Here is an 11,671-nt window from a genome sequence, read left to right as displayed (position 1 = left end):
ATGTGGTGTGACAATTTGTAGCATGAGAGAAAGGATTGCGTTGCCTATCAGGAGGCCTTGGCATGACAAATCATCTTTTGGAAAGATGGGAAGATCCATGCACAAGAAACAGGATTGCCTCTTGCTTTGAATTTTGGAAAGGGAGGTATACAGAATTTTGAATCTTAATCTCTCATGCAGGGCCAGACATTCGTGACATAACTGGTTAGGAATCACCGATAGATACATATTCGATGTATGCATATTTAGCAAAGGTACAAAACATGGATGTACTTGTGGAAAAAAAATGAAAAAGAGATTAAGATAATGTAGGGACATCTAAAATAATGACAAGAAGAAGTGTGGATCAGCCTAAAGCTGCAAATCAGCCACCTCCCGAGCATGTTATGGAAGAAGTTTTGTAGGAGCAGAAACATGATAGCAAGCAAGAGGACAAACAACAGGGATATAAGCTACAGTCTAATATCGAGATAGTTATGGATACCTTGGAAGATCCTGTACTGGAAGATTCATCCATTGCATCTATAGATTTTCTTAATGTAACTGAAGAGATTTACGAAGATCATGTTTTACTTGATGCAGGGAGTAAAAGGGAGATTGATGACTTGTTGGACACACATGATTTGCAGGATAAAGTTATTACCTATGAGACAGTTCATGAGCTTGAGGATATGCATGTATTAGAGGACATTAGATATGATGCTCCACAGTTGGAAACTATTTCATATGCTTTATCAAAGGCCTTGATAGACAAACCAAAGATGCTTCAAGATATGGATTGTTTTACTATTTTCGGTGATGCTGAGAATGTGTTGAGTGTAAGTGAGACTCAATTTATGTTGGATGAGGAGCAAAAAGGTTATCAAAAGCAACTTCCCATGTGATGGACTTTGAAAGAGCAGGCATATTGTTATGTATTTGTTGATGGGTGTATTGATAGCATGTATATGGAGATTCAACAATCTCTAGTGTATGATATGCACCCAAGGCCTTATTACCCTAGAGGGGATACAAAGTATGGCTCAAGAGTTGTACAAATGCCGAGTATTTTGATCTATGATCTAGGGGGATGCTTTCTTATATGCATAATGAGCAAGAAGTTGATGCTATGGGTGTTTAATCTGGGTGGTGCATTGGTGGCACATACCGGAGGATGTGCAGGTCCAAAGGGGGTGGATGTCGTGCCACTACGTGGACACAGTGTGAAAAAGCATGGAATGCATCATCATCCGACTTCTTTATTGATCTAAATAGTCAATGTGATTTGAGTCATTAGTGCTAGTGTCCGTAGCAAGGATTATCCAAAAATACTAAATTTTTTTATAATTTTATTCTATTTTTTATATTATTTATTGTAAAAATCCAAAAAAGTTAAAAAAGCTTCTAGATTAGGATGGCATGCAAAAAGCAAGCTGCTTTTTCAGCCAGTTATGGGATTTTCATAAAAAGAAAGATTGGCGAAATCATGCGCGTCGCGAATGCTGTAAACAGGCTGAAAGCTATAGTTTAAAGTGAAAGAGGAAGAAGGAGTGATCTAGGAGATCCGTGACTAGGTGTCCTTGGGTTTTACCCCCCCCCCCCCCCCTTTCCAAGCCAACGCAACCATCAGATTTGGGTTCCGAGCAGTAGAGAAGGAGCTATAATTTTGATGCACGTTTTCTTCTACAAAGAAGCTCCAAGAGATCTAATGCTTAGAGATTACTTCTGAGTAGTGCAAAGATTTTAGGTTCTTTTAATACATATTGCTTCAGCTCATTGTGCTTTGTCTTTGTCATGTTTACCTCTTGTCTATTCTCTTTCTTCTCTTCCATCTCCTATCTCTACTTCCTTCTACCTCTAATCCCTAGTGGATTCGACCTTTTGACAAAAACCCCTCCGACAATGCTCTTTCGGACTAAAACCCCTATGACATCATCTCATTGCAACCCATGCTCTAATCTATGAAAAGGAACACTGCAAGAGTTGATTTGACAAATATGTGAAGCAACGAGACTTTGGGTAAGGAGATTTAGTCTTGCTATACTCTGTCAAAGAGCACAAGCAGAAAATGAAGTTTAGGGGATTTTGACCCTTTAAGGTTCACAATGTCACTAGAACGGGGAATGTGAAACTTGACACCCTAGAAGGATAGGATATAGGTCTCTTCAACGGAAGTCGCATGAGAAAGAACTACCTTCCATCACATCCACTTTATGAACCTCCAAAGATAGACCCACTGTTGAACATGAGGATTGCAACCATCACAAAACTTGAGGAGGTGGATAAGGAGGCAGTAGCACCAACCTACATGCGGATCATCGTAACCTTCCTAAGGGTATACACCCTTGATGTGCTAATTGACGAGGAAGCGGACACTAATATCTTAAAACACCAACACTGGACCATCATGGGTCAACTCCAATTGCAACCAACCAATGCAAAACTAAGCCCATTCGGAGGGCAACACTACCCTCTCTTGGAGAAATGCAAGCCGATGGTTTCTATCGAGACTGAGAGTCTACCTTTCGTTTTCTATGTGCTACCCAACAAGCAAGGTGCTTGCTAAGGAGACACTCTTGGGACGAGTGTTCAAAAAACAAGTTCATTATAATGTGGAATATGACTCACAGTGCATCCCATTTGTCATCAGGCACATCAGAATAGTAATGGCTTAGGACACCATAGTTGCTTCAAAACCTGTAGTGCCACTAGTAGCTAAACCTAGTGTCCACCCCCCTAAGAAAGGGACTTGTACATCCCAATGTGCTCCCATGGTACCTACCTAGTCGCATCAATGAACCACAGTCCAAACACTCAAGTGGCTTCCTAATCATAAACCACAATTTCACAAATATCAAGTATTGGGAATGCATAGTTTCCATGCGTCATGCTTTAAACCTAAATAGTGGAGTAGAGCTCCTAGTAGTGCACATGTGATGGTTCAAGGTTGGGTTCCAAAAGCCCTACTGCGAGCCCAAGGATACTATGAGGAAAACACCTTAGTGTGGTTGCCTAAACTCATGAATGCTACATCTAATCCTTAATCTTAGGCCCCAAAAACCAAGCTTCAGCAATGTCAACGAAAACAGGGGAGGAGAAGAACTAAAAGAGAGGGTGCTCAATCCTGGAGTGCTCAAATAGTCTATTGACTGAAAGCTCAACCAAGAGTCCACGAGCAACCACTCATTAGCAAGCTCCGCTCTGAGGACTATAAGATAATCGCCACCGCAAAACCTAATGACAAATTGTCAATTGAACTTCAAACCTCACAATCCAAGCTTGCCACACCCACTAAGAATCTTCAAGTGGAAGCACCATGCATCAACTTGTCCTAATCAACTAAGCCCAAGCCACCAGCACACCTTAAGCCACCACAACCATGAGGATCCATTCTTGAAGTGGCATCCAATATGGCCATGGACATAAGGGATGACTTGGCTACATGTATCCACTAGCTGGATTCAACTTTTACAATATTTTCTAGAAGTTATAAACTTGTAGACCTAGGCCTACTTGATGAGCCTATAGCAAACGAGGTATGCTCCTTATCGTGTTCTTGGAAAGAATACGAATTCATCTTTATTAAGACTTTCACTATTGCAAATGAGATGATTGGATGAAATCTCAAGAGAAAAGGCCAAAAACCAAAGCTTGATCACATCTTATCGAAAAAGTAAAATTTCCATGCCATCATAGGAACTTTCTAAACTCCAACAACTCCTTGTCGTACTGTTGCGCATCTGAGGTGTGAAATCCACCAAAAAGTTGTGTGTGTGACATTTGTTACTTTGTACATACTTAGACGTTGTGCTTTGCTTTGCTTGAACATTTTGCCTTCAGTTGGTTCATGTTCAATTTCACAGAAGAGACAAGCGCTGTTTGGGATTGAATCTGATATTTGTTACAAACAATTTAGAAGGAGAATGGGTTCTAGATCTGCAATGAGTATGGTTTTCCCGAGCTTCTCAAGTTGTTTGCTTATGCTGAAGATACAAATGGTATCGACAAGGGAGTTCAAGAAGACCAGTGAATTTTCAGTAAAGTTTCTAATTTGGAAACCTCAAGCCTGCTTTTCTTACAAATGCCAACTTTGGATCCATTACTTGCTGTTGGGATGCGGTGTTGCAAGTTTTGGAGGACTCATGTTTGAGAAGGATGTGCTGACCATGTCCTTTGCTCTAAAGGATGAACATGAGGCTCAAGTGCAACTTGCCCTTGAGCATGGAATCCCTGCCATTACTGCAGTGATGGGGACTCAAAGGCTTGTGTTTCCTAGTAATGTGTATGATGTCATCCATTGCACGTGGTACAGAGTAGCTTGGCATATTGAAGGTGGTAAGCTACTTTTGGAGCTCAACCGAGTCTTGAGGCCAGGAGGATATTTCGTTTGGTCCGCGACACCAGTTTACTAGAAACTCGAGGAAGACGTCGCTATATGGAAAGAAATGGTGACTTTAACAGCTGCAATATGCTGGGACCTTGTAGCGAACGCGATAGATTCATCCACGGGCATTGGTATCGCTGTCTTTCAAAAGCCAATGACAAACTCCTGCTATGAGAACTGGGAAAAGAATTTCCCTCCTATCTGCAATCTAGATGATAAAGTCGATGCTGCATGGTATGTACCAATGACTGCCTGCATCCACAAGCTACCCTCTGATGAGGATGTGCGCGGTCTTGAATGACCCTGGAGTGGCCGAGCAGCTCAAGATAGCTCCAACATGGTTGGAAGGTCAGAAGGGAGTATATGGCAAAGCGGCACCAGCTCATTTTCAATCTGATTACGAGCATTGGCAGCATGTTATCCAGAAGTCTTACATTACAGGATTGGGAATTGATTGGAAGAAAATCAGGAATGTGATGGACATGAGGGCTGTATATGGGGAATTTTCAACGGCACTAAAACCGCGACCTCTGTGGGTGATGAATGTTGTAGAGTTCGATTCAGCAACAGATACACTGCCGATAATTTTTTACCGTGGTCTATTTGGAATGTACCATGATTGGTGCGAGTCTTTCAGCTCCTATCCCAGAACTTACAATCTCCTTCATGCTGATCACTTGTTCAGCAAGCTGAAAAAGAGGTGCAACATCACCGCTACTATTGTGGAGATGGACCGTCTATGGAGGCCAAAGGGGTGGGCGATAATCAGAGATACGGCTGATGTGATTGAGGAAGTCTGAGGTCTGTTGGAGTTGCTCAATTGGGAGATTCGGATGACATTTGCTAAAGGTGAAGGCCGCTTTTCAGTATGTAAAAGCTGCGTGTGGTATGCTATGAAAAGGAAGAGTGGCTAAAAAGGGGGCTTTTCTGGTTCGGGGAGGGAAGCCAATTTGGAGAAGAACGGAGGAAAAAGCATGGAAGGAGGCTGTGACGAGGGGGGTCGCTCCTGTTTTTGGGGATTCTGGGTACATATAGCAGGTCAACATGGACGTGCGAGGAATAGTTTCTCGAGACCTTGCGAGACAGTTTAATTGATCCTTACCTTCATCCTGAAGACGCAGGGTCCAGAGATTCCCTCTTCTTCATCTTCACAGATTTTTCCCCACAGTGTTGTAAATAGTGGTTTGTTTTGGGGATTCCATGCAGGTGGTGCAGAGACACCATGATCACAAACACCTATCTGAACAGAAGTCTGCAATTCAGGCATTCACCTACAACAACATGACAATTCTAGCGATTCAGTACTCGTTAGAGCTGTAGTCAGAGCTCTGTCTCTGCACAAGCGCAGGCTCAGTTTTTAAACCAGACAAGAAGCTTTACTTCCCATGTGAACCAGGAAAACAGGCCACAAGTGCTGTGAGGATCAAAAATGTCAGCCGCTCACCGATTGCTTTCAAATTCCAAACAACAGCTCCAAAGACCTGTTTTATGCGACCTCCTAGCGATGTTCTTTCACCTGGGAAATCTATCGTTACAACGATTGTAAAATTCATCCAGCATGCTGATTGAGTGCACAGAAAGCAGATCAGAGATAAGTTTAAGATTGTCAGCTTAAAGATGGTTGAAGGAGTTGAATTCTCTCCTGAAATTTTTGATGAGCAGAAGGACCTTGTAGTTGTAGAACAAATCTTATGTGTTAGATTCCTCGATCCCGATTATCCTACTTCTGAACTTGAGAAGCTAAAAACTGAAATTTCTGTCTGTGGATGATAACCATTTCTGCTTCCTGAAAGATGCTATCCCGGATAGACCCAAAGTGGAAATCTTTGGCTAACTGAAGTATGTTTCTCATAGATGGGCAGTGATTCCACTCCAGCCTCTTGTATCTTCCCTTGCTGTACTCACGGCAGTAGACTGAATTTGCACAGGCCCTGGACCATTCAGTTTACTTGTTGCTGAACAGTTACATTACCTTAGAAGTCAGATTGCAACTGCTGGTGACATGTCTGTGAAGATGAGGTCTTGTTGGGAGTTTGGCGGATCTATTACAACATACAAATCCTCTCATCTTGCTTATATGTATGATTGATCCTCTATCCTGAAATTAGTCAAGGTCCTCTGTGGTTGCGACATTGCTTTCACAAACCCTTCGACATCGTTACACCTGGGTCCAATTTCTTATGCAAGTGGTATGATTTGCGCCTTTCATGGGCCCAAGAGGGATACTAAATCATGACCATGCAGAGCAATGACATGCCATCAAGAATTTTTGAGTAAAACCTGACCTATGTGGCCCCACCTCATTTAGAGTGTTGGTCGTTGTAACCATGAATCGGCCATTAGAAGATAATGTCATGCTTCCCCAATACTTGGATAAGATTCTAACAGAGGAGGAACTCCACATTGCAAGTGGGCTCAACTCAGGTGACCTCTTGATTGATGTATTGACGTACATCATGCAAGTAGGCATGCGGCCATAGGATTTGGATTGTTATGTAACTCTTGAATATAACCCCAAGTTTTACAACTGGTTCTTGAGAAAGTAAGGCGCACCACAAATGCACTAAATACCCATACACCTTGATTTCCACAATCCTAGGAAGAATTTTCATTCTTTCCGAGGGAAAGGGAAGTAATGGATGAAAATTCAAAAGGAATTGAATTGTAAAAGAAAATAATGAATGTGTGGATTTCTCAGTTGAGAATTCTTATTTTGTGGGTTATATTCCTCATAATATGAAACTTCTTATTTTCGAGCACTGATCTTTCTAGTCATCTTACTTTCCATGCAAGAGACACCCTTTAAAGAAAATTAACTATGAGATATTGTGTGGCGATAAGAACCTAAATGGCAGGATAACATGATAAATCCAACAAGCTCCCCTTTTCAGAGGAGGAACATAGAAGATATAGATTAGCTATGGAGATTCGAGCATTCAACCAATTAAAATATTGCAACTTTCACCATTTGAAAGGAATTGTGACATCCAAAGAGGTGGTGGCAAAGATGATAGAGCGATGTAACCTTACCAAGTACCTTGAAAAGATGGGACAAGACATAGATTAGTAAATGTATAGAATTCCTAAGGACTTTTGATGTCCAAAGGAATAGTGGCATGGTGACTATCTGACAAGATGAGACATCTAGAAGTGTGGAGGTTTCCCTTAGTCCAAAGAGATCGTAAAGAAGGCACTAGGGCTAGCAGAGAAGCTAGAGAAGAGGCCCAATAGAGATGTGTATGAAATGCTAGGGATGGAAAAAAGAAAGGTCTACACCAACAATGGAATGAGCCTAGCTAATATTCCTCCAAACCCCACCATTTGGCTACAAGCTAAGATGGTCCACACACTTTTTTCAAGTCAAAGATACAATGCCCATATGAATCCTTGTTGAAAATCCTTGCAGTCAATGCCCTTGATAAGGTGAATTGGAATGTCTACATCTGGAAAAAAATACAAACCTCGACAAAGATACTAGCCATAGTACCAAGGGTGGCAGGAGAGAAGAGTCTCCAGCTACCACTACAGAGTTTGAGAGGAAAAAACTTGCCTCCAAGGCTTGAACCATAGGATCTAGAGGAGTATTGATGGCTATTATCGAGGAAGCTCTAGAGGAGGTGGAAAGAGAAGTCATAGAGGAGACCCTGTAGCCGTCACCAATCCATGAGGAGAATCGCTCTCCCACACCAGTAAGCCCAACCATCTCTCTTTCAGCAGGAGAATAGGGGGAGGAAGAAACCCACAAAGAGAAACATGACAACATGGAAAGAATCATTAAAATGAAGAGGAGAACATCTAACCATCTTGATTGCAAGAAACCTCGAGCAAGAGGACAGTCACTGTGAGCAGAAAGCCTCAGAGTTTTCAAGCCAAAGGGGGAGAAAAAAGATCACTCTCAAAATCCCCATATGAAAAAATTGCACCACCACACTGAGGAAAATAGAGAGTTGCAAAGGGTAGAGGAGGAGTTAGAGAGGCTGGAAGAAGAGCACAAAAAGAGGCAAGAGGAAGAGGAGATTTCATTGGCCTTTCGAAGATCCATGGAGCAACCCTTCCAATCTCAGGAATTGGTAATGATGACCCTAGCAAGAGAGGATGTGCCAAGTGCTATTGCAATAGCTGAAGAAGCATGCTCAAGGGTGATGGGTGGCAGAAGGTAAAGGTAAAGCCCTGCTCGAACCAAGCCCACGAGTTGTCCTATCCCCAACAACAATCTGCTCAACACAGGGTATTGCAGGGAAAGGGCAATCAACAAAAGCAATATCATGGCATGGGTGTAGTATCTTGTTAGCAAAGTACAATAAATTGCACCTGCATCCAACGAAGGAGTTCCCCTTGTAGGAACAAAGAACCAACAGCCAACACAGAGTCACTCCACAGGTCAAAGGTAACTCACTTAGAAATGTCAACCACTTCGGTGCCTCCGGCCATGCACCACAATGAAGATAATGATAAATTGATAAAGGAGTTTCAAAGACAACTCCAAAAGCCAACAGAAGACAAAAGGGCCGCTCTCCAAGAGCTTGAAAAAGAAAAGACTACCTTCCCAGACTATAGGATGGAGTAAGAAATACTAATGACCATCATAAATCAAGATTTGATCACATTAAAAGCGGCCATAAAGGAAAGAGAGGGAGAAGAGGGCCTAAAAGAGTTGTATAATGAAGAGAGGGAGACTCGCATCTCCCTGAAAAATATATGTGCCTTGAACTCCCGCAAAAATAAACATCTAGAGCTAGAGATAAAGGAGTTGAAGAGGCAAAGAGAAGAGGCTAGGAAGAAAGAGATGCAGAAGGCAAGGAACTGAAGGGATGAGGAGAACACGAAGAGACTGATGGAGTTGCACAACTATCTACAATTTTCTCTCCATGAACAAAACATACTAAAAAAGTAAGTGGAATGAAAAACCCAAGAGTAAGAGCAAATGGATACACTATGCTGGTGGGAGCAAGAGTGGGTGATTGCCACTCTAGCCCGATACTAAAACCAAGGGTTAGAGCAGATGAAGAAAAAAGTGGAAGAATGGACAGCTAGGAACGAAGAGCGAATAAAAAACTTAGCCTGCAAGCTGGCCCATTCTAAGAGTGAGTGCCTCCTGGGTGGTTGTCGAAAGCAAAGCCATGGCTATTGAGACTAGATTGGTGGAACAACAACTTGCATTCTTAAGCACAATATTGAACGTCACATAGCTAGGAAAGGAAGAGACATTGGAGCAACTAAGAAGAAAACTAGAACTAACAAGGAGGGCCCTACAACAACATGGACTTCATGACAAGGCACCCAAGCCTAGCACCAGCTTGGGAGTAGAGGAGCAATGCACTCACCTACTCTTAGCTAGTTTAACCACATAATAACTTGCCTTACTAGGGCTTGGGGAGCCAGAGCAGCAAGTGCAACACCTCAACTGGAGCTAGTAGAGCCAATCAGGGAAGAAGTGCATGATTTTGAACCAGACTATTAAGAAGAAGAACAAGTGTAGGAGCCAAGCCCCCTATGCAACCACAAGTATAACTAGAAGAGCAAGGGGAGGAAGCAAGACCACCTTTGAGTAGATGGTGGAGTTGAGGCACAACTAGAGAGAAGACCAGGTGGAATACGCCCACAAGAAGTTGCAAGCCAAGACATCACAAGTTCCACAAGTGGCCATCCCTCAAAGTGAGGAGTGCGATCCCATAAAAAATGTGTCAAAAAACTTGCAGTGTCGAAGCAATGGGAGAACCATCACCATCTCTTCAAGTTCTCCTTCACTCTTTCTTGCACATTGGACAGATTATTATCTCCTAGGGTGTTGGAGCATCATCAAGCTTTTGGCAAGACTAGGAAGGGCAGTGGCTAGATGAACAAAGGAGGTACTCCACAAGGTGGAAAAAGGAACGTACAGACTATTGGGAAGATAAGGCGATGGAGGTATCCAAGAGGGTAGAGGGATATGAGGCATAGTAGCCTAACTAGAGTAAGAATATATGAAACTCTAGTTTAGAGGCTTGGATCACTTTCTATAGCACCTTATCCCATGAGCAAAATGATCCTATCTACATGCCCTATCCAAGAAGGCTTGGAGTAGAGTTTAATTAGGAGGTGCATGGTAGATACAATTTCCCTCTGATCTACAATGTAAATGCCTCAATCCCTAAAGAGAGCTTAACTTTCACGAAAGGGACGTCCGTTCATCTATAGTAGGTTTCCTCAATAATTTCTTCTCATGTAGCCTTGACCACCCTGCTTTAATCGCCACATATAACTACCTCCACCTACCACGAGTATTACTAAAACAAAAACCTACTACAAATGAAGAGCGGTTGCTGCCCCTCTTTTTTTATCTCAATGCTAGGATAGATAGCTGTGCGATGGTGCACCTCATGATAAGAGCCACTCTCTTACTAGTATTTTGCATGAACCTCTTAGAAGATATGAGTGACAGTAGATTCATCAGGTGTAACCGTCCATTTTTTTCATATATCCCACTCAATGTAAGAACCAACTTAAAGGGGTACCTATAGAGTGCAAAAGGCATTCCTTAGTAAATCCCTCAAGTTGCTATGTAACTTGGCCCCTGCGCTCACCAATGAGATGCCTCTTAGCATGCTTCCTTAGTAAATTTATTCATTCAAAAAAAAAGAGAAAAAGAAAAAAAAAAGAAAAAAAAAGAAAAATGAAGAAAAGAAAATATGAGAAAAATGACAAGGACAATAAGAAAAGAAGTAGAAAGACAAGAAGCATGGTAAGGAAATCAGTCCATTTGTACTCTACAAGCATCATAAGCACTGCACCTAGGGACCACCCTAGCCCTTTCCCCACAAGGACACACCTAGGGAGCTCCCTCTTAGACCTGTTTCCCTAACTCACACCCACAGTACCTCCCTTTGTACATGAATTGGGTCCTCAAGTGTGGGAAAACACCATGTGTTTGTGCTTAAGGTTTACCAAACTTCCAGTTCCATTGGTAAAGACACCATTCAATACACATTGAGGTAGGCATACCCCCAGGTAGTGCACTTCCTTTTCCTTTCAGGTACATTTGGCAATCCGCGATCAACAACCAGCATCAAAGGCCCCCATCACCCACTCAATCCATCCTTGGCCTCAACAACCTCTCATCCATTTTGGTATGTTCTTCTCCATCACCAACCTTCCCAAGATCCCATCATTGACCAACATGGCAAACCTTCAACCACCCAAGTCTTTACCAATAAGTCCCATGGGACTCGCACTCGGCTAGGGGGGGATAATGTTACACCTTTGGAAGTCCAAGATGAAACAAAAAAGCCCAAAAAAAAGGCGGAAATGGAAAACAACCCAAGGCAAGAA

At 42.4% G+C, this 11,671-nt stretch overlaps 1 protein-coding gene and 1 pseudogene across 1 annotated transcript; both read left to right on the top strand.

The window, feature by feature from the left end:
- Nucleotides 1-3,974: 3,974 nt before the first annotated feature.
- Nucleotides 3,975-5,163, top strand: LOC148019187 (putative methyltransferase PMT26 pseudogene; annotated as a pseudogene).
- A 33-nt stretch (nt 5,164-5,196) lies between these two features.
- Nucleotides 5,197-6,133, top strand: LOC148019186 (vesicle-associated protein 4-1-like). The gene is made up of 3 exons (XM_087701314.1): nt 5,197-5,229; nt 5,570-5,664; nt 5,941-6,133. Exons 1-3 carry the CDS (start codon nt 5,197-5,199, stop codon nt 6,131-6,133), a joined length of 321 nt encoding a protein of 106 aa, XP_087557440.1.
- The last annotated feature ends 5,538 nt before the right edge of the window (nt 6,134-11,671 follow it).

The sequence above is a fragment of the Lygodium microphyllum genome, chromosome 20 (genome assembly GCF_053477565.2).
Source record: "Lygodium microphyllum isolate KBCC chromosome 20, Lygodium_microphyllum_v1.1.10, whole genome shotgun sequence".
Classification (NCBI taxonomy): Eukaryota; Viridiplantae; Streptophyta; class Polypodiopsida; order Schizaeales; family Lygodiaceae; genus Lygodium; species Lygodium microphyllum.
This window is presented reverse-complemented; position numbering and strand designations above follow the sequence as displayed.

Coding starts and splice junctions, on each gene's coding strand:
- LOC148019186 (XM_087701314.1), top strand. CDS start 5,197: ATGACATTTGCTAAAGGTGAAGGCCGCTTTTCA. Junction 5,230..5,569: donor AAGGTGAAGGCCGCTTTTCA/GTATGTAAAAGC, acceptor GATTCCATGCAG/GTGGTGCAGAGACACCATGA. Junction 5,665..5,940: donor ATGACAATTCTAGCGATTCA/GTACTCGTTAGA, acceptor TTGAGTGCACAG/AAAGCAGATCAGAGATAAGT.